The following is a 22,217-nucleotide window of genomic DNA, read 5'->3' on the forward strand; positions in this document are numbered from 1 at the left end:
ATTGCACACTGTTCTTAACTTGATGAAACCGAAATAAATTTCCGGTTTGGCTCACCCAATCTCACTAAGGGTTTTGTTTAATTTTGTCCCACATCCTCCCCTCTCCTTTCCAAACCACTTTTTTGTAATATACCTGCCATATTTGATGCACTAGTGAGATGGGGGTATGCATAGGATAGAGTTGTAGTGTTGGGGAATACAATACCTGGTGAGGAATACAATGCAAATACCTGCACGCTTTGTGCTGTGGCAGGTTGTAACAACTGGACTAATCTTGCATGTGTGAATTTTTTTTTGAAATAATTTGTCCTGCAATCTTTTTAACTGTTCTGAGCCACTTCCTGCCTCCAACTCTGACATTTTTGGTGATGCTGTATGGTAGGAAAATTTGGGAAATTAACTTTGTCAATCTTACTTGGGAAAGTAACTACAGTATGTTAACCTTAAGATCTAGAGGAGAATTTTGTAAAGGTCATATTTGGGCACAAATTAGAAACTTGTACTCTGATGGTCTTATTCAGGTGTTTTCAAGAACTTTGCCAGGACATACGAGAACAGGCCGTACTGGAACCCACCAAGAGTTTGGGCCTCGTTTTGCGAGGCAAAGAGGAAGTGAGGCTGTTGTCGAAAATGCTTGTGCAACCTCCGTGATGGTCGAACGTCACCAACCAAACCTCCGGGCAAGTGTGAGGGTTTTGTATTGTTTCTCTCTCTCTCTCTCTTAGAAGATTGAGGTTCATGGAAGAGTGTGATGACAGTGGGGCCAAAGTTGGACTCAATAAGCAGGGAAATAAATTGAGGAGGAGGAGGAGGACGATTAGCCTGTAGGAAGATGGCTGGGTGAGGTTGGGTTAATGGAGGTGGACAAGATCACAAGCAGAGATAGAGGATGATGCGAGATGGGAATTCACTGCCTGCTTAAGCTCTGGATGGAAGAGCGTGATTAAACAGTCTCTGGGAATGTGGTTCTACAGACGTGAGAAAAGAGTGGATGTACGATTGGATTTGGAGAGTTTAAACAAGAGTTGAGGCATCCACAGTTTAAACAAGGTGTCTGTAGATTGAGGCTTCAGCAAATGTAGGTTCTAGTTTGGACCTCGTATCCTGGTTGTCTGACATTTGAATTTGCTGTTGCTTTAACATTTTAGTGAAAAAACTGTACTAACTCGAAATTAATTGCTGATCATGGTCTTGTTAATTTATTAATTAACTGTTATTTGATTTGATCACTTAATTTGAGAGGTACTAAGCTTGCTGTTGGTGTGTACCAGATTGGAGTCATTGTCTTCTGAATGAAACGTCGTCTTTGTGTCCCCACAGCAGCACACTTGGCAGCGTTCTGCGACCAGTGGGCACGGTCGAAAAGCTCGGTGGCTCCAAGAGAGCCAATGAGTGACTGCGTGACGACGACGACATTCCGACGTGCCAGTATATCTCACTTGTTTGGTACAGGTACCTATAAACAGTTATGTTTATCGGCTTTACCAGTCTTTTAAACTATGTGCCTTTTGTAGTTGTACACAACAACGAAGCCCTTGCGTTTGATTGCTTTATTTGTTATTTTTGTTCTCCACACTTGTCCCCAATGTATGTGTACATTGACATTTACATCCCTCCTTTGTCATGCAATAAGTTTCTCCATAAAATAAATGACAGCACAGACTACCTTTCTGATAGACGCGCACACGTGTATTCTGTACAAGTGGTATATGCACACTTTCATATTCTCCAAAATCAATACAGATACTTTTTTAAAATACGTCTCCCAATTCCTCGATTCTTTGCCCAATGTAACATGATCTGAATGCATTCTGAGGTATGTTTAATCTTGATAAGCATTGCAATGATCGATTTTTAATTTTTATTTGATCTCAAGCATTGTTCCATTGCTGTGGTGCTTTTATTTTATTATAAAAGCCGATGAATGTATCACCTCTAATGAATGTTTCACCAACGGCTAACAACGCACATTTACAGCATCTTAAAAGACGAATTTTGACCGACTCGGAGTGATTCCAATCTGCCGTTACAAACTTCAGCAATCTTTCCACGACCGTCGGCATGGTCATTGCAGTTGCGTTGTCACGACATCTTGCATGGCTTTTCTCTCTTCTGTTCTGCATTTCTTCTGAATTCATCTGAAAATACATTTAGTTAGTTAACTTGGCGTTTAGAAAAAAATTGAATACCTTCACGTGCTTTCGGTTCGGGACGAATTCGAAACCAACTGCCAATTCTCCAGCATATATGGCTTTTGCCTTTGCAGCAAAGACGTGAACTTGAGGTAAAAATGAAAAGTCAAGTTTTGGATGTGAAAGGTCGGCAACAGTTTCGTACAAACAGCCAAGACTTCCATTTGCTTCAGTGAATTGTTTTGCTCCGAAAGACCTTCTTGGCCCCCAAGTAAGCGGCAGCGCAGTTGGGGGCTTATAATTGTATAATTGTTCGATATCGTCGAATTTTATGGAGATTCAAACTTACCGGCCAATCCTCTCCTACTCAGGCCAACAAGAAGTCCCTCAAACATGTTTTTCATTGGATTTGCGGTGGTCACAAGCTCCCGATGGAGCCAAATGAGCAGCATTCTGTGCGCGTGTTCCTTGTGGGATTTCTTTCCTGCAGAGCAAGAGTAATTGAGTTATTTGGAGAAAGTGAACAAATAACCTTTAGTTCTTTACTTTTGCTTTGTTTTTATGGTCCTGAAAAATTTTCCAACCAGAAAATGTACAACGTTGATCTCCTGCGAAGGCCGTGCGATGCTTAATCCTCTCGGCTGCGATGGCTCAAGCCCCTTAAACTACGTGAGTGGACCAGAGGCTGTCATCCCCACATAGCAAAGCAAAAGGTGCCATTTTGACACCAATATCACAGGTCTGCATTCTCCACATGACAGAAGCCCTATATCTCATTTGCAATTGTTTCAAAGACCAAGCAGTGATAGTGTATCTCAGATTTAAGTAAGAATGAACCATTTTTCTTTTAAAATGACTTACAAAAAGGACTCCAATTCGGCCGAGGCTGAAAGGCACTCCTACTTTGAAAGTTGGGTCAATCGCTCAAGTGGTTGCGGAGAAAATGAATTTAAAAGCGAATAAAGGTGAACAAGGAGCTGATGCTCTAGGTCGCCCACCTTTTTGGCGGTGTGAGGAATAAATCTGTAATATAACAGCTGAATCCTGAACGTTTAAAAAAAAAAAAAAATTGTATACACAAGTCAAGTTACTGAGATGGTTTCCATGGCAACATAATTCAGCCAATCACAGCCGCGATCTAATCTCGTTCTGATAATGTCATGAGGAATAGATATCTGCAATATGAAAGTTAAATGGAGTTCATAGCTGGGTCAGGATTTGAACCCAGGCCGGTCAGGATGTGCCTACCCCGTAGCTATCCTGCCAGTCCACCTGATTCTTCTTGTTGCATTTGTTGATGAAAGCGTCACCATTAAAAACTATCGGAGCACTTTAAAATTGCAGTGTGGTTTTAAGAGAGCCACTCAGGAGTGTTTGTTCAGCACTGTTAACTTTCAAGTAAGAATGTGGTGTAAAATAGCTTGCAATTTCCACGAGTCATCCTCGGGCACACTGAGGCGGTTGCAACAGTCACTTGAGCTTTTGGAACATCTTCAAAATTGTCAGTAAGTCGGAATACTTACAGCTAAAACTATCATAGATCTATTCAAAGGATCTTGAAAGAATAAAGCTGCCTTACCAGCTTTCCATTCTCTGTTGCATTTAGCAGCATCAAGCGGCTCAACTTTGTTGCTCAAGACACTAACTGTGCAAACGTCTCGAGTTATTACAATGATATTCGTACTTTAGGGAGGATTCATCAAATAATTATCAGTGATAAAAGTCATACTGTATGTGTTTATTATTGTAAACGAACAACGTTTATAGATCAGTATGAAACAAACTACTTAAGTAAGCTTGGTGTTGGTTTAACGGTTATGGTAGCTGGCTTAAGATCTTAGGGTCTTGAGGTTAAGATACTGGTGTCTTGAGTTTAAGATCATACGGTCTTGAGTTTAAGATGCAAGAGTCTTAAGTTTAAGATGCTAGGGTCTTGAGTTTAAAATCCTGCAGTCTTGAGTTTAAGATCCTTGGGTCTTGCGTTTCAGATGCTAAGGTCTTGATTTTAAGTCGCAGGGTCTTGAGTTTAAGATGCTGGTGTCTTGAGTTTAAGATCCTTGTGTCTTGAGTTTAAGATGATTGGGTCTAGATTTTAAGTCACAGGGTCTTGAGTGTAAGATTCTAGGGTCTTGAGTTTAAGATGCTAGGGTCTTGATTTTAAGATCATATGGTTGTGAGTTTAAGATGCTCAGGTCTTGAGTTTGAGCCTCTGTCTTGCTGTTGAATTAACACCACGTGGGTCATCTCAGGCTGTCATCCTTCCGAGGTTGGCAAAATGAGTACCAGCTCACTGATAGCAGGGGCACTGCATCAGCGGCACAGCCACCCTCCCAGAAAATGATGCAGCCAAGCAGCCTAATAAATAAATAAAACCTCTGCCACTGAAGGTGGACAGAGGTTGTGTTTTCACCCCTGTTCGTCTGTGAGCAGGTATCTCACAAGGTTAGACTGATTAAGACGAAACTTGGTGGACAGGTCGAGTGTGTGACAAGGACGAATTGATTAGATTTTGTTTCAGGTCCGAATCCAGAACTGGCGTATCAGTGGGGTACAAAACGTAAACTGTTCAGCCTGGCATAGGTATGCGTGCTACCGAGTGTCCTTGTAGTTTCCTTTTTTATGTGGATGAGGCATAATGGCACCAAGCTACTACTGCCCCACCCTTTGTGCAATACTCCGCTATCCCAAAACAACTCTCCCCACCCCCACCTTGCTAAAATTCCTCCTCACATAATCTTCCCATCTCAGCCGAGGTCGACCTTGTTTTCCTCTCACCTTGCTACCTGAACCAGTCCACTTTCTTTCCCATTCTCTCTTCCTCCATCCGCACCTGGTGCCCAGCCCACCTCAGCTAGTTCTTTACCAATCCCCCTGTCAAGCTCATCCTCACAGTGATCTTCCTCAATTTTCCCATCGTTCTATCCACCCTGACTAGTGTGGTGAGTGTGGTGAGTGTGACTAGAGTGAGTGATAGGTTGATGATGGTGAAAATGATGATTGGAAAGCTCTTGGTGAACGTCATCTCGGGATATGCTCCGCAGGTTGGTCGAAGCGATGAAGAGAAGGACAAGTTCTGGTGTGCGATAGAGAAGCTGATGGAAAACGTGAAAGATGAGGAAGTTGTTGTGGTGGGAGGAGACCTGAATGGACATGTGGGAAGGAGTATGGATGGTTTTGAGGGAGTTCATGGGGGTTACGGATATGGTGTGAGAAATGGAGAAGGTGAAAGGATTTTGGAGTTTGCTGATGGAGCTGATTTGTTGATTTGTAATACTCAGTTCCAGAAAGAGGACAATAAGCTTGTTACATACACGTCAGGTGGGTCGACGACAACCGTTGACTACCTGATGGTGCGTCGGCGAGATAGGGGGCACCTCCGGACACAAAGGTGATCCCAGGGGAGGAGGCTGTTTCACAGCACCACTTGGTTGTCTGCGACATAAGGGTGAAAGGTGCGAGGAGAGCTCGGCGGGTGAAGTACCAACCGAGAATGAAGGTGTGGAGGTTGAAAGAGGTGACACTAAGGGAGGCATTAAAAGAGAGGCTGAGTAGGGTAGAGGATGATATGGTTGAGCTTGAAAGTGGTTGGATGTCAATGAAAGCTAGTCTGTTGGGAGCCGTTGGTGAGGTATGTGGATGGACAAAAGGACCACCGAGGCACTCGGAAACATGGTGGTGGGATGTTGAGGTTGGAAAGAGGATTGACGAGAAGAGGAAGAAGTTCAAAGAGTGGCAGAAGGCGAAGGGTACGGGAGCAGAAACAGCAGAGCATGAAAGTTATAAGGCAGCCAGGAAGGCTGCAAAGAAAGAGGTAGCAAAGGTGCAGGAGGCATGTAGGAAAATGTTTGGAGAACGCTTGGATTCGGAAGAGGGTCAGAAAGCAGTATTCAGGATTGCAAAGCACATAGCGAAAGAGAGGTGTGATGTGATGGGGGTGAGTTGCTTGAAGGATGAAGTGGGACAAATCGTTGTCGACCCAGATGGAATTAAAGGAAGATGGAAAAGATATATGGAAATGCTGTTGAATACAGAGAATGAATGGGATGGCAACATAGAGAGTAACCCAGTTTTAGGACCGGCAGAGAAGATAACTGAGAAGGAAGTTGAGGAAGCGATAAAAGCAATGAAGAGTGGAAAAGCGGGAGGGCCGACGGGAGTTGTGGGAGATATGTTGAAGGCAGCAGGAAGTTGGGGTGTGAAGAGAATGACAGAGATCTGTAATCTGGTGGTGAAAGAAGGCCGCATTCCAGTGGATTGGGAACTGAGTACCCCTCGTCCCTCTATACAAGGGGAAAGGTGACCCTCTGGAGTGTGGCTCGTACCGAGCGATAAAGTTATTGGAGCATGGAATGAAGGTATTGGAAAGGGTGTTGGAGAGGAGGATAAGGAAGAAAGTGAAGATCGACGAAATGCAGTTTGGATTTATGCCAGGAAGAGGAACGACAGATGCGCTTTTCATTATGAGGCAGTTGCAGGAGAAGTACATGGATAAGAGGAAGAAGTTGTTTTTTGGGTTTGTTGATCTGGAGAAAGCATTCGATAGGGTTCCACGCAAAGTATTGACATGGGCATTGAGGAACTTAGGAGTGGAGGAATGGTTGATCAGAGTAGTGATGGCAATGTACAAAAGAGCACGCACAGCTGTAAGGACAAAGGACGGGAACAGTGGTGAGTTTGAGGTGAAGGTGGGAGTGCATCAGGGGTCAGTACTAAGTCCACTACTATTTGTAGCTGTGATGGAGGTGCTGGCTCAGACCGTAAAGGAGGGTTTACCGTGGGAGTTGTTGTATGCAGATGATCTGGTGTTGATTGCGGAAAGTATGGATGGACTGAAGGAAAAGATGAACAAGTGGAAGGAATGTATGGAGACAAAAGGTCTGAAGGTGAATATCGGAAAGACAAAGGTGATGGCAAGTGGTAAAGCATGTGGTGAGGTGGAAAGAACTGGGAAGTGGCCGTGTGCTGTGTGCAGGAAGGGTGTCGGAGTGAACTCCATTCAATGTACAATGTGTGCTGAGTGGGTTCATCAAAAATGTAGTGGTCTGAGAGGGTCATTAACCAGTGTGGCAGCTACATTCAAATGTAAGGTGTGCACAGAGGGAGCTGCAGATGGAGGAAATGTTGAGTTGGATCTTGGAGACGGCGTGAAGCTGGAAGGTGTGAAAACATTTTGCTACCTCGGAGACATGCTGAATGGAGAAAGTGGATCAGACTCGGCAACGGTTGCTCGAGTGAGATGTGCATGGAAGAAGTTTCGGGAACTGAGTGGCGTGCTGATGAGGAGGAGAGTGTCGCTGAAGCTGAAGGGAAAGGTGTATGCTGCATGTGTGAGAAGTGTTATGATTTATGGGAGCGAGACATGGGTAATGAACGTAGAGCAGCAACGAAGGCTGGAAAGGGTGGAAATGCGAATGGTTCGATGGATGTGCGGAATATCGTTGAGAGAGAGGAAGACAAATGATGAATTGCGAAAGATGATGGGAATATTGCCTGTGATTGATGCTGTGAAGAGGAACAGGTTGAGATGGTTTGGTCATGTATTGAGGAAGGATGAAAGTGACTGGTTGAGAAGAGTGATGGAAGTTAATGTAGAAGGAAGTAGAGGACGGGGAAGACCGAGAAAGACTTGGCTAAAGATGGTGGAAGAAGAAATGCGGGCAAGGGGGTTAACAAGGAGAGATGCAGAAAATATGGCAAAATGGAGAAGATTGTCATGGGGACCGCAAGGCTAACCCCCGCTCTAGCAGGGAACATGGCTTTAAAATGCATGTTGTTGTTGTTGTTGTCTATCCACCCTATTCACTCCTGCTCTCCTCCTGATACAGTTTTCGCAGACCCACACCCTCTGTTGTTGCTGTTCTGCCAGTGCCAGTCTCTAGACCACAAAGGTAGGCTGGCATTACACATGACCCCAGAACTTTCCCTTTCAATATCCTTGATATTTTTTCTGTCTGCCATGAGTCCCTCTACTTTCCTCCAGAGACATGCACCCTCCTGTATCCTCCTGCACACCTTTGCCTTTGAACTACAATCCTCAGTCACTATTCCACCGAGATACTCAAATCTGCCCCTGCTATTCTCTGCCACTATTGTTGCTAATGTCCAACACAATCGAAGCAATTCCATGCGATGTACAAACTTGTTTCACTGCACCTTTTACAGGTGATATCCAAAGGGACTGAACTTGTGTTGGCTTACCGATCCACTGGCACTCTATGGCCTCAAGATGCTTCTCCGTGAAACCAAAGTGTAGGGCAAGCCGGTGCCAATCTGTCTGAGACAGCCGCGAATTTGCCAATTCCCAGAGCAGGTTCCGCAGGTGCTGGGTCTCCGCTGAGTGATCCGGCTTGAAGCTGATATACTTGGGCGGACGGTACTCTGCCTCTGTCATCTGTCGGGTAAAAAACACAATTCGTCCAATTCAGCAAATATTCCAGGACTAAGCACGAAACTGAACAATTTTATCGTTTCAGCGAAAGTAAGTTATTATATACCATTCTATCATCGGAATAAAATAGGGCCAACTTGCCGTCTTTGGCACATTCCAAGAAAAATGGAAGCTTTTAGTTAAACATCATATGACATGCAAACAGGTTTTACCACAATCCAGTTGCAGCCAGCTCTCCAAGATCAAGGTTTCCAATAACTGAACAGAGTGTAGCACGGTTGGTAAAACAAGGAAATAATCTTGGAAAACGTTTCAGTGGAAGAAATTATCAATTGTTATTGAACAACCTCATGCAGGTACAGGAAATGTTGATACTATCGAATGTTGTTCTTCAAACTGCTGTGTTGTTACGGTTTGGGACGTAAACTAAAATGGTCTGAAGTCAAGAAGTCAAGTCAAGAAGTTCTTCAAACTTTGAAGTTTTGATTTCTCAAAGAGTGTGAAGCATCTTGGTGAGAGCTGATGGGAAAATGGCCTAATTCAATATGGCTTCTCTGTTGATGAGGGTATAAGCCACCGACTTGGCTATTGGAATATCCAAGAAGTTGCTGATGGAAGGTGATGCATGGAAAGCAGGATACACGTTATTGAAGGTGGAGATACATGACCAACAGAGGCTCTGCTTGTACTCCAATTGCTTCATATTTAAAGGTCATCATTTCATTCTAAGTAAGTCTTGGGCACAACGGTGGGTGTCCTGTCTGCTCTGGTTGCGAACATGGTGATGGAGAAGCGAGAACACTTCTTACCAAAACTTGCTGTGTTGGTTTTGTGTGGCCAAAACATTTATCGCAGGGGATACACGTTGTCACATTCTCATCAGTTAACATCAGCAGAAGTGGAGGATCGGTGATTAGCCATTCTTCGAATTCGAATTTGGTGTGTGGGTGCAACCGCATTCGAATTTGGTGTGTGGGTGCAACCCACGTCAAAATCCAAGATGGCCGCCGCCATGTATGTCTGATGCCATGTATGTCTGAACCTTGTAACCTGCATATCTTGAAAAATAAGCGAAGTACCTCGGCCAAGCCCTTCATTGTCCCCCGTCGCTCAGCGGAGCGAAAGGGGGACTATGGCTTTCCCCTCCGTCCGTGTGTCCGTCCGTCTGTCCGTGCGTGCGTGCGTGCGTGTGGGCGTGCGTAAGCGAAGGACCGCATTCGAATTTGGTGTGTGGGTGCAACCCACGTCAAAATCCAAGATGGCCGCCGCCATGTATGTCTGATGCCATGTATGTCTGAACCTTGTAACCTGCATATCTTGAAAAATAAGCGAAGTACCAACTTCTAATCTGGTATGTGGGTGTATCTAGGCATAAGGAAGAACGCTATTGAAAATTGGGGCGCCACGTCAAAATCCAAGATGGCCGCCGCCATGTATGTCTGAACCTTGTGAGATGACTATCTTGAAAAATAAGCGAAGTACCAACTTCTAATTTGGTGTGTGGGTGTATCTCGGCATAAGGACGAAAGCTTTTGAAAATTGGGTCGCCACGTCAAAATCCAAGATGGCCGCCACCATATATATGTCTGAAACTTGTGAGATGAATATCTTGAAAAATAAGCAAAGTACCAACTTCTAATTTGGTGTGTGGGTGTATCTCGGCATAAGGAAGAAAGCTTTTGAAAATTGGGTCGCCACGTCAAAATCCAAGATGGCCGCCACCATATATATGTCTGAACCTTGTGAGCGAAATATCTTGAAAAATAAGCGAAGTACCAACTTCTAATCTGGTGTGTGGGTGTATCTAGGCACAAGCAAGAACGCTGTTTAAAATTGGGTCGCCACGTCAAAATCCAAGATGGCCGCCACCATATATATGTCTGACCCTTGTGAGATGAATATCTTGAAAAATAAGCGAAGTACCAACTTCTAATTTGGTGTGTGGGTGTATCTTGCCATAAGGAAGAACGCTATTGAAAATTGGGTTGCCACGTCAAAATCCAAGATGGTCGCCACCATATATATGTCTGAACCTTGTGAGCGAAATATCTCGAAAAATAAGCGAAGTACCAACTTCTAATCTGGTGTGTGGGTGTATCTAGGCACAAGCAAGAAGGCTGTTTATAATTGGGTCGCCACGTCAAAATCCAAGATGGCCGCCGCCATGTATGTCTGAATCTTGTGAGAAGAATATCTTGAAAGATAAGCGAAGTACCAACTTCTAATTTGGTGTGTGGGTGGATCTCGGCATAAGGAAGACCGCCATTGTAAAGTGGGTCGCCACGTCAAAATCCAGGACGGCCGCCACCATATATATGTCTGAACCTTGTGAGCGAAATATCTTGAAAAATAAGCGAAGTACCAACTTCTAATTTGGTGTGTGGGTGTATCTAGGCATAAGGAAGAACGCTATTGAAAATTGGGTCGCCACGTCAAAATCCAAGATGGCCGCCTCCATGTTTGTCTGACCCTTGTGAGCGAAATATCATATCATAGCATGTTTTCTGCGTGTTCCACTTTGTCAACTCACATCACTTCCCCGAAGGGGGACCTAGGCGTAACGCTTGTTGAACATTATTTACGATTATTTCTTTTTCAGGTTATATTCAAGGAAGTTGGGAAATTGGCTACACCAAGTTTCATTATTCCAGAGTAAATAGGTCATACAAAGCACAGCAACGAAGTAAAATGGTAGGATGTGGTACCTTGAGACGACGTCTGTGATCAAGACTCAGCGGCTTTATCGCAAACATTTCAAATAAGTGACCCACCCAGCAAGAACTGTATTCTCCACAACGTCAAGAAGTTCCAGAAAGAGCTCACTACTCTACACTGTTCACCATATTAAGAAATCAGGGATAAAGAAGACTGCACATTCAGAAGAGAACAATTAGGTGGTGAGACAATCTGTTACTCAAAGTCCAAGAAGATCAGATCATATCTTCGGCGCTCACAAGAACTTGGTCTTCCGCACACTACTGTCTTTCGGATCCCGAAGCAAGACGTGGAACTTTATCGATACAAATTGCAGATCAAACAAATTCTCTCACTGACAGTGATGAGGTAGATAGAGTAACCATGTGCCAGTGCTTCAATGAAATGATGGAGGTGGGTGAGAACTGGATGGAGCAGGTGTGTTTTTTTTTTGATGAGGCCCACTTCCACCTCTGACAGGGTGAACAGCCAAAACTACTGCATCTGGGGGAGTGAATGCCCTGATGAGCATCTTCTTCAAAAACCCCTGCAAAGTCTGACGTGTATAGCATGGGTTTCCATGAGCTCTTATGGCATCATTGGACCATTTTAGTTTGAATGTGAAGATGTCCCCATTCACACCGTCCCACGCCATTGTATAATTGTAAATCAAATGGTCGAAAAATCTCCCAAGTCTTTACTTTATGATGGGTGATGGCTAATTTGGAATCTTGGAAACCTTTTTCAAAACAAACCATTAAAATATAGAACCAAGACCTCTGAAACACCCTGTAGCTTCTTGCACGAGTGAGAGCAGGGCTTCAATTGATTGGTGAGTGCCATCTGAAAAGAGACTGGTGACAACTGGTTATCCCTAATATCTGCTCCGAGTTACCAAGGTGTTGTACCATCTCCGTATTAACCAATGCTAGTGACCATTAAGAATGGGGTTATGCATTGAATAGAAGTAACAATTGGGAAAAAGGTGTCGGGGGACCCCAATATACAAGATAAGTCTAGCTAGGCCCAGAATCAATCTAGTAACCCTATGCTGAACCCTCCCTATGGCAGCTATATGCATATAAACAATCCATAAACAGTATACATATAATCTGAAGGCTTGAAAAATCGGAGAAGCAATAGGATACATCATTCATGCGTAAAGACTCATTTAAGCAACTTTATTAATTAGCTAAAGATCATTGTGGCCTACCTAGAGGCCTAGCTAGTCGAGGTGGCTCCGGTCCATTAGTCTGTGGGGGATACGATAAGCATCAAATGCCTCAAAGATAACGGGTTGACTCCATATTATTTTCAGTCCAGTGTTAAACAACAGTAGCGACTGCTTAAAAAGAACGTCAGACGTAATTGACTGAATAGTTTGTGGTTATAATAATTTTGACTTCCGGTATATGTGCCCGAAAAAAAAAAAAACCCGCCACGATAAGCTATTTATACACCTTCACATATCGTGTGTCCAAGACGGAAAGCCCCTAGTAGAGGGGGTAGGAGAATGGTCGCTACAACCTCCATGGTATGACCCGTAGTCCCCTTAGAACGTTTGGTTGATATTAGATAAGTAACGAGCGAATGCATCGTGGTCAGGTTGGCACACAGACACCAAATTGCGTATTTGAGTATGATAGTGGAGGGTCATACTTTGACTCTAATGACAGAATTCTGGCCTATACCTAGCAAAGGGCAGGTATATATCGCTAGGATCCATTAATAAGAGGTTGCATCTACCTGTTGACAGAAGGAAATAACTCCATGCAGGATTATTGAGAATGTGGTAACCCTGGAAGGAGCATATGTGGGGATGGTAACTTCAACAATTGAACTTAACAATTGCATAACCCTGTTTTTCGCTTCACGTGTGTGGGGTGATAAGAGCGAACTCGTTAGAATGTTCGAGGCTACACCTCTATTCTGTGGCATATTTAGAAGAAGCAGACACCATAAGCTCTGAAAACCAATTGGCACCATGATATGCAGCATGCAAACATAAGAGAACCTCACCTCTTTCCAGGTGAAGTAAAGCTGAGCTTTGATCAGCATGTCCACCATGTGCACCTGGTCAGCACGAACTGCCACTTGCAGTGGGTCCTTGTTTTGCTGCAATTAATAAATGGTAGCTCAGCGTGTTCCTACAAATGGGACTTTTCAAAATGCTTCATCTTATATTCATCTAATTGACGACGAACAAACTAAATGATCTTAACTTCAACAACTTCAACAATTAACTTAATAACTTCAACAATTTAACTGAACTGCTGTGTTGTTTTTTGCGAAAATGACTGGGCATAACCCTGTTTTTCGCTTCACGTGTGTGGGGTGATAAGAGCGAACTCGTTAGAATGTTCGAGGCTACACCTCTATTCTGTGGCACATTTAGAAGAAGAATTGCGCAAGATTGGAATGCGCAAGTTTGGCATGTTTGGCAATTGTTTGGCATGTGCAAGATTGGAGGTCACGTCTTTTCGAAGCTGTCCATGCGCTCACGCTTTCGAAGTTAAGTAATTTTTCACAATTGTGTTTTTGTCGAAACTGTATATCTTTCGGTGTGTACCTATAGTGTGTCTTTAGTAAGATTCTCGGTGTTAATTTTTCATACCTGTATACAAAATCGTTGGTTAATTCGTGTCATGTATTTTGAGGCCTAGTAGGCTACCGTGTCCTACCTTGAGGCTTTGTTTTTCTCTCAGCGGTCCGTCGATTGCTCTGCAATTACTTTCGTTCTCTGTTTTTGTCCCAGCCTTTCACCCCATACTTCCTTGTTTAAAATCTCAACTCAAAAAAAAAAAAAAAAAAAAAAAATTTCCTACTCTGTTCTTATTCGTTTATTCGTTGTTCTTATTTGTTCGTTCGTTCTTCGATCACGTGTTTCACCCCCATTTCCATTTTCCATTTCCCCAGATAGTTTTCACTGCTCAATTTAAAAATGTTTAAACTTTCCCCTGAAGAACTGTATTCTGTCGTATATTATAACACCTTTTTCTTCTTCTTCTATAAAAGGATGCTTTCGACTTACTCACCAAATCTATTCATTCCAAAAAAAAATTCCATCTCTTACAGTTCCTCTTTTCTACATTCCCGAAACTCTCCTGCACTCCACCCCTCCTTCAGCGTCCTCAAACGTATTTTTGACTCGAAGGTCACAAGAAACTCATTTTGCAATAAATGTCCGTTTCCCATTAATCGTACACTTTCTAAAATCCAATCTCACCCCTCCCCTCCAAAATCTTCCCCATCACCCCTTCCCTCCAAAACTTCCCCATCACCCCTCCCCTCCAAAACTTCCCCATCACCCCTCCCCTCCAAATCTACCTCCTTGCCCCTCCCCTCCAAATTTTCCCCATCCCCCATCTCTTTCAAATATTCCCCCTTGCCCCTCCCCTCTGAATCTTCCCCATCGCCCATCCCTTTCAAATCTCCCCCTTGCCCCTTCCCTCCTAAACTCCCCCCACACCCCTCCCCTCCGAGACTCTCCCTCGCTCCTCCCCTCCAAGACTCCCCTCTCACCCCTCCTCCTCAAAGCGTCCTCCCCGCTTCTTCCCCCTTCCAACTTTCACCTTCATCTCCCCCAACCTTCTGCCTCGCTCTTCCCCCTCCTCAAATAACACCTCACTGTGCCTCACACAATCACCATCAAACCTTTTGTCCGCCCCATTCTTCCCTTTCTCCAAGCAATTCTGAAATCTCTGACACACCTTCAACAGCTCTCCCTACCACTTCCACCTCTTCCACATCCTACCCTTCCACCATTCCCCCCTGTTCTGTATCCGATGCTCCCCCTTCCTCTTCATTAACGGTATGGACCTCAAACATCGGGGGCCTTCGCTCAAACTTGACTGATCTCTCCATACAGGTTGCTTCTGACAAACCAGACGTGATCTGCTTAACAGAAACTTTCCTCCTTCATGATGTCTCTGATTCCTTGGTATCTCTCCCAGGTTACTCCCTCCTCTGGTATGATCGACCTGAGCCTCGTCCTGGAGGTGGGGTTGCTATCTTTATAAAAAAAACTCTTCCGCACTCGCCCTGCACTGCCCTCTCTCCACCTCACCCCCAGGAATACCTTTGGCTACGGCTTCCCCTTCGCTCCCACCTTTTGTTCATATGTGTGTTGTACCGTCCACCAAACAGTGATGACTCCATCTACATCTCGCTGTCTGATAATATGGACCAACTTCTATCTACCCATCCCAACTCTCTCTTCCTCATATGTGGTGATTTCAATTGTCACCATGCCAGTTGGCTGGGTGTGGGTACCTCTCTCACCAGCCATGGCTCTTCAGCAAAGGACTTCTGCGACTCACTAGGACTGACACAATCTGTTAATTTCCCGACCCGGATCTCATTCAACGGAGCATCTTCTCTTCTGGACTTGGTTATGACTAACGTCCCTGAAAATGTCTGCTGCTCTTCTTCTGCTCCAATCGGCTCATCTGATCATGTGCTTGTTAAAGTGGACATCTCTCTGACCATTCTCAGAGAGCCTCCTCAGCGTCGTCGACGAGTCTGGCATTTCACTAGGCCAACTGGCATGGTCTTCAAGCAGCCATCAATCATCTGGACTGGTCTCCCATCTCTACCGCCTCTGACATCAACTCATCCTGGGAATTCTTCCAAAGTAAATTGCTCTCTCTCATGCACAGATTTATCCCATCTCGTCTTCAGTTGTCATACCCTTACTCCCGTCCATGGTACACGGAATCTTGTGGTGAGGCTGTTGCCCAGAAACAACTTGCTTTCGTCTCCTGGAAAGCAAATCCAACGGAAGGAAATCTCGTTTCCTTTCACAAAGCCCGAAACAAGTGTGTGTCCACCCTCAGGAGAGCCAGGAAGCAATATCTCTCCGTTCTCAAGACCGAACTCTCTTATCTGTCGCCCTCTTCCAAATCCTGGTGGCGTCTGGTCAAATCTGTTTCTGGTGTTTGTTCCCCCTCCATCCCCTCCCTCATCTCAAACGGCTACACGGCTGACTCCGCACGTGAAAAAGCTGAATGCCTCAACTCTGTGTTTGCCTCTAAATCTTGTGTCCCAAACCCATCCCTCTCTGTACCCACCGTACCCAGTCGTACCCAGCTGCTCCTGGACTCTGTGTCCTTTCCTCCTGACAAGGTGGAAAAGTTTCTGTCAACCCTCGACTCGGATTCTGCAACTGGACCTGACAGCATCAGCCCACGGGTCCTAAAATCCTGTTCTTCCGCTCTTTCACTCCATCTCTCTGTTCTCTTCACCCTCTCTTTTGCTCAAGGTCATCTTCCATCTGCTTGGAAATCAGCCAATATCACCGCTTTGCACAAAAAAGGTGCAAAAACAGATCCTAGCAACTACAGACCAATCAGCCTGCTTCCAATTATATTATCAGCAAAGTCATGGAATCCATCATTGCTTCGGATATGAAATCTTTCCTCTTCTCCAATGGCTTGATCTCTGATCATCAATTTGGTTTCAGACCTGGTCACTCTACTCTGGACATGCTGCTTCTGCTTTCTCAACAATGGATGGAGGTCCTCAATTCCAAACAGGAAATTAGAGCTCTCTCCCTTGACATATCACGTGCCTTCGATACGGTCTGGCACCCCGCTCTGCTCACCAAACCCTCCTCCTTTGGTATCCATGGAAATCTCCACGCATGGCTCGCGGACGTCCTCTCTAGCCGTAGTCAACTTGTGGCCCTGAATGGGTTTCTCTCATCTCCTCTTCCTGTTCAGGCTGGAGTTCCCCAAGGCAGTGTTCTGGGCCCTGTGCTTTTTCTGGTCTTCATCAATGATCTCTCTGACTCTCTTGAAAATCCTCTCTATCTCTTTGCTGATGACTCTACTCTCTGTCGCTCCATTCCTCATCCCACAGATCGGCAGTCTGCAGCCTCCTCACTCTCTGCAGACCTGGACGAAATCACAGACTGGGCAAACAAGTGGAACATGTCTTTCAATCCTGACAAATCTCACACTCTTACGATGTCTCTCCGAAAAGACCGAATGGACAACCCTCCCATCCACTTGCTGAATAATCCTCTCCAAGAAGTTCTATCACTCAAGCTTTTGGGTCTCACTATCTGCCATGATCTTTCCTGGGAAAACCACATTTCAAATCTGGCCTCCAAAGCCAGTCGCCGACTGGACATCCTCCGTCGTGCGAAGTCCTTCCTTGGCACACCTGAGCTCCTCACCACATACAAGGCTTTCATCCGCAGCTCAATGGAATACTGCTCTCCCCTCTGGGCTGGTGCTCCTGCCTCACACCTAGCTCGTCTTCACGCTGTTGAAACCAAAGCGTTCAGAATCATTGGAATCTCCCGTGATGAAGCTAGCTCCAAGGGCCTTTCACTCACTCACTGCAGGCAGGTTGGTGGTCTTTCCGTCTTCTACTGACTCCTCTCTGGCCTTGCCCCCCCCCAGCTCTCTCTGGGCTCTGTCCCCCAAATATTCCTACAGGTCGCACAAGATCTGCCTGCAACCCTCTTATGGTTAAACTGCCAAAATCAAGACTCTCTGCTCATCTTCACTCCTTCATTCCTCTTTTCTCCCGCCTCTGGAACAAACTCCCTCACTCTCTTCAATCCCACTCCACCGTCCAGGTCTTTAAAACAGCTGTTCACCACCATCTCTTATCTTCCCCCATCCAAAACCTTGATCTTTTCTACCCCCGCTAATTTCACCCCAAATCCACCTTTTTGAAATTCCAACTTCTGTCCTGGAAGTCCTTGGTGTCCTTGTGTTTTATACTTCTCCCACCCCCCATCCCCCCGCCCACGCCTCCTCCCCCAATCCCACTCCCTTCCACACATCTCCCTGCTCTCAAATGTTGTGTTTGTGTGCTTCCCCTTCTCTCCCCATCTTGTCTTCTGCTCCCTCTTTTTATATATTTTGTTTGTCTGTTTGATTTGTTTGTGAAATAAATGTTAGCTCTTTCACGAGCCTCGATTCTGTATACAAAAAAAAAAGAAAAAAAAAGTGAAAGAAAAAGAAAAGAATCCCAACTGAAATCCAATGAATGCTGCTTGAAACAAATAAGGATTGCGTTCATCAGTTTCTCGTATAAAGATTTTTCCGAACCATATATCTTTACTTCCGTCCACCTTCGGTTATGGTTTCACTGCTGGCTTTGCCTGTCTGTTTATCTGTGAGCAGTATATCTCAAAACGTTATTGGCAGCTTTGGACTAAACTTGGTGGACAGGTTGGTTGGGTGTGTGACAAGGACCAATTGATTCGATTTTGATGAAGATCTGGGTCAAGATTCGAGAATTTTGGGATTTTCTAAGTGATTCTTCATTATTGAGAGATGGGGCAAAAAAACGACATACATATATATATACTGAAACGCAAAAGAAACTTACCACCTTTGAAACCTTTAAATATCAACAATAACACTGCGTGTAGTAAATGTGTGAACTTATTTGTGGACAATAGTGTCCTCACTGTCAGACAAAACAGTCACGGATGGTCACTTGAACCTTCAATGGTCACTTCATAGCACAGCTGTTGAACAGCCGTTTTGACTGTCAGTGATTAGCCAAGGGGTACGGGATGATTTTAATGAGCTGCACGTGATGTCTTGATATTGGCTTTAAAAAGGCCAGTGCAAAATGGGCATTTCAATCAACATGCCACGATTGTCAAGGGATCAACGGCAGCGTGCCTTGGGCATGCTGCAAGGCGGACTGAGCTACCGTACAAACCAACAATTGCTAATTGAAACATTGGCATTTTATTGATGACATGTCAAGTTTTTGACCAAGATACACCATCTCATCAGTTTGTTCTACAGTACAGAACAGCACAGGGTGCAATGTCAGTCCCCTTTCAATAGCGTGTGTGGCAGGTAGCTCAGTCCGCCTTGCAGCATGCCCAGGGCACGCTGCCGTTGATCCCTTGACAATCGTGGCATGTTGATTGAAATGCCCATTTTGCACTGGCCTTTTTAAAGCCAATATCAAGACATCACGTGCAGCTCATTAAAATCATCCCGTACCCCATGGCTAATCACTGACAGTCAAAATGGCTGTTCAACAGCTGTGCTATGAAGTGACCATTGAAGGTTCAAGTGACCATCCGTGACCATTTTGTCTGACAGTGAGGACACTATTGTCCACAAATAAGTTCACACATTTACTACACGCAGTGTTATTGTTGATATTTAAAGGTTTCAAAGGTGGTAAGTTTCTTTTGCGTTTCAGTATATATTGTTACGGATTCGTCACTTCCGTTGTTGTGGTTTTCATCCACTGTAAACATTTTTGATTCCATGTACTATTATTGTTGTCGTTTAAGGGAAATAGATATTACTGTTTTCAAAAGGTGAAAAAGTTAGAGTCAAAAGAAACTGGAAACCGGACCGGGAACCTTACGACGACGAAGAGGAAGAGGAGGAAAGAAGGCGGAGCGAATGAGTCGGAGAAGAAAGCCGAGTTGCTTTGAGGTCTGAGCGAACGTTGACGAACGAGAGTCACGAGTGAACTTTGGGTTTCCCAGGAAAGGGATTCCTGCGACAGAGTTGTTATTGCTGTGACAGATCAACCTGCGTGTCAGGTTTTGCGGTGGATTCTGAAGAGAATCATCGTCATCATCGTCGTGCCGTTACGCCACGAGACCGGGCCGTCGGCCATTTTAACTTGCGCAGGACTTGCGCTTCGCTCAAGGTTTCATCTCGCTTCAACCATTTCCACTGCATTCAGACGTTAATCTGGTGTGTGTTTGTGCAACGTGGCTTTTGAAGGTTAATTTGTGGTTCGCCGACTGCGAGCCGTGGAACGTCCATACCCGAGGGTGTAATTTCCCAGTCGCCTTGAGGGCGCCTTTGCGCAGCTTTGGCAGCAGGACTGTAATTGCCAACCCAACGGGATTCTGGTCTCGATTGGACATTGTTCTGACGATCACTGGAGCGGATCGACTTTGGCTTGAAGCCGGGATTAGAGACATTGGGAAACTTCTTCTTTTCGCTCACTTGGAGCACAGTGAGTTATATTGTACGAACCTGATGGTACCATCATAGGAAATATATATTGGTTGTACAATTGATTACTATTGTTGTTGTACTGTTATTCTTGTGTGATCCTAATACAATATTTGTTTGTTGATAACAATTGGTGTGGTTTCACCATTGATCTTTGACACAGAATAACACATTTTTTCTGCCGTGACTCCTCTCGGGGCTCGGAGGTACACCGTAACCAGGGGGTTTGGGGAGGAGCACGTAACTATATACATATATATATATATATATATATATATATATATATATATATATCATGATATTTCAAGAAGTTGTGGATGGATTAAGACAAAACTTGGTGGATGAATTGGGTAGGTGACAAAAACATGTCAATCAGATTTTGGTTCCGGTCCAAATCCAGATATGGCCGATGAGTGGAACAGAAAATATAAACTGTTCAACCTAGCGCAGGTAGCTCTCCACCGAGTGCTGTTCTAGTTGTACATGTGTTTAATTTTCATTATGATAGCTGCAATGGTGTTGGCTTAGCGGTCAGGGTGCCGGCTTGGGATCCTAGGATCCTGGGTTCGAATCCCGGTCGATCGCTGAATTAACGCCAGGGGGGTTGACTCAGCCTGTCATCCTTCCGAGGTCGGCAAATTGAGTACCAGCTTGCTGGGATGAATGATCCCGGTGTGTACCCCGGTTTAGAATAGGTACACCGTATCCCTGCGCATCGTAAGAGCGTGACCAAGGGTTGGCGTCAGGAAGGGCATCCGGCCATAAAAACATTTCCTCAAACAGGGAACCATGATTGTCATGGGGCCCGCAAGGCTAACCCCCGCTCTTGCGGGGAAAATGGCCTTAAAACGATCATTCATTCATTCATTATGATCGCTGCAATGTAGAATGTCATATAGGAGAATTCCTTGTATTGAGTCACCATTGAATTAGGATGACGCTGCAAACATGAAAAAAATACATGCACAAGAGGACAAAAGCAAACTGGGAAAATTATTTGCAACCTCTTTGCACCCAGACTTCAAGAAACAAAACCAAGGAGGCCTAGATTTGTTCCTAAACTGGCCGTAATTTAATGCACCTGTTGCATCAACACAAAGCTTGTTAAATTTAACAACATTACATCATCAGTTTAGGTGGCTTGGAACTCATTAATGGAGCAATATTCGGTGTGACACTGCCATGTCACTCCGATTCCATATTGCCAGAACAAATGGATACGTTTGCATCCAGAGGAGGCGGAATGACTGCGGTGTAAGACTTTTTAATTTTGTTTTGTTTATTTTTCCTTTAAACATCTTTCTCAATAATGCTCTCAAAGAAGTACATAACTCAAACTCTTGGGTCTCACTGAGAAATGACCTCTCTTGGGCAAGCCATATTTCATGTTGGCCTCCAAATCCAGAAGCCGACTGTGCATCCTCCGTCATGCAACAGTCCTTCCTCAGCACACCAGAACTGCTATCCACCAACAATGCTTTTATCCGCAGCATGATGGAGTACTGCTCTCCCCTCTGGGCTGGCTCCCCTGCCTCACATCTTGCTCAGCTTGACACCATGGAAACTAAGGCCTTTAAGATCATTGGAATCTCTCACGATGAAGCTGAATCGATGGGCATGTCATTTCGCCATTGCCGATAGGTCAGTGGTCTTTATGTCTTCTTCCGCATCCTTTCTGGTCTTGTACCCCCTGCCCTCTCCATGCTATGTCCCCCCCAAGTATCTGCAGGACACAAGCGGTCCACCAGCAGCCTCCTGGTGAAACTGCCAAAATCCAGAACCACTGCTCACCTCCACTCAGTTGTTCCTTTTTTCCCATCTGTGGAACTGCCTTCCACACTCTTCAATCTCATCCTTCCCGAGACGTCTTCAAGACAGCTGTTCACCACCATCTCAAAGCAAGCCCATCCAAAACCATGATCTTTTCTACACCCGTTAAACCACCCCCACTTGTCCCAAAAAAATAATAATTGCTTCGGATGCTTGTCCACCCCTTGCTCTCTCCCCTACCCCTCATCATTACCTGTTACCCATTTGTCC

General features: G+C 44.8%; 2 protein-coding genes across 8 annotated transcripts in view; one reads left to right on the forward strand and one right to left on the reverse strand.

Moving 5' to 3' along the window:
• The window catches only part of LOC137421017 (centrosomal protein POC5-like), a 69,349-nt gene extending 67,420 nt beyond the window's left edge, over positions 1–1,929 (forward strand). For 3 of the 5 annotated variants that reach the window (XM_078772035.1, XM_078772033.1, XM_068106654.2), the window contains exons 11-12: positions 522–680; positions 1,321–1,929. In XM_078772035.1, coding sequence (XP_078628161.1) covers positions 522–680; positions 1,321–1,392 — 231 coding nt within the window. In that variant the 3' untranslated portion in view covers positions 1,393–1,929. Of the gene's footprint in view, positions 1–521; positions 687–1,320 lie in introns of all 5 variants that reach the window. The other 2 variants (XM_068106652.2, XM_068106655.2) reach the window with 1 other exon arrangement.
• Positions 1,536–22,217, reverse strand: part of LOC137421016 (uncharacterized) — a 72,156-nt gene continuing 51,474 nt past the window's right edge. For all 3 annotated transcript variants that reach the window (XM_068106650.2, XM_068106649.2, XM_068106651.2), the window contains 4 exons: positions 13,234–13,329; positions 8,331–8,523; positions 2,482–2,616; positions 1,536–2,138 (listed from right to left, as the gene is read on the reverse strand). In XM_068106650.2, the coding sequence (XP_067962751.2) occupies positions 2,083–2,138; positions 2,482–2,616; positions 8,331–8,523; positions 13,234–13,329 (480 nt within the window). In that variant the 3' untranslated portion in view covers positions 1,536–2,082. The remainder of the gene's footprint in view (positions 2,139–2,481; positions 2,617–8,330; positions 8,524–13,233; positions 13,330–22,217) is intronic.

The sequence above is a fragment of the Myxine glutinosa genome, chromosome 2 (genome assembly GCF_964187855.1).
Source record: "Myxine glutinosa chromosome 2, kmMyxGlut1.1, whole genome shotgun sequence".
Lineage (NCBI taxonomy): Eukaryota > Metazoa > Chordata > Myxini > Myxiniformes > Myxinidae > Myxine > Myxine glutinosa.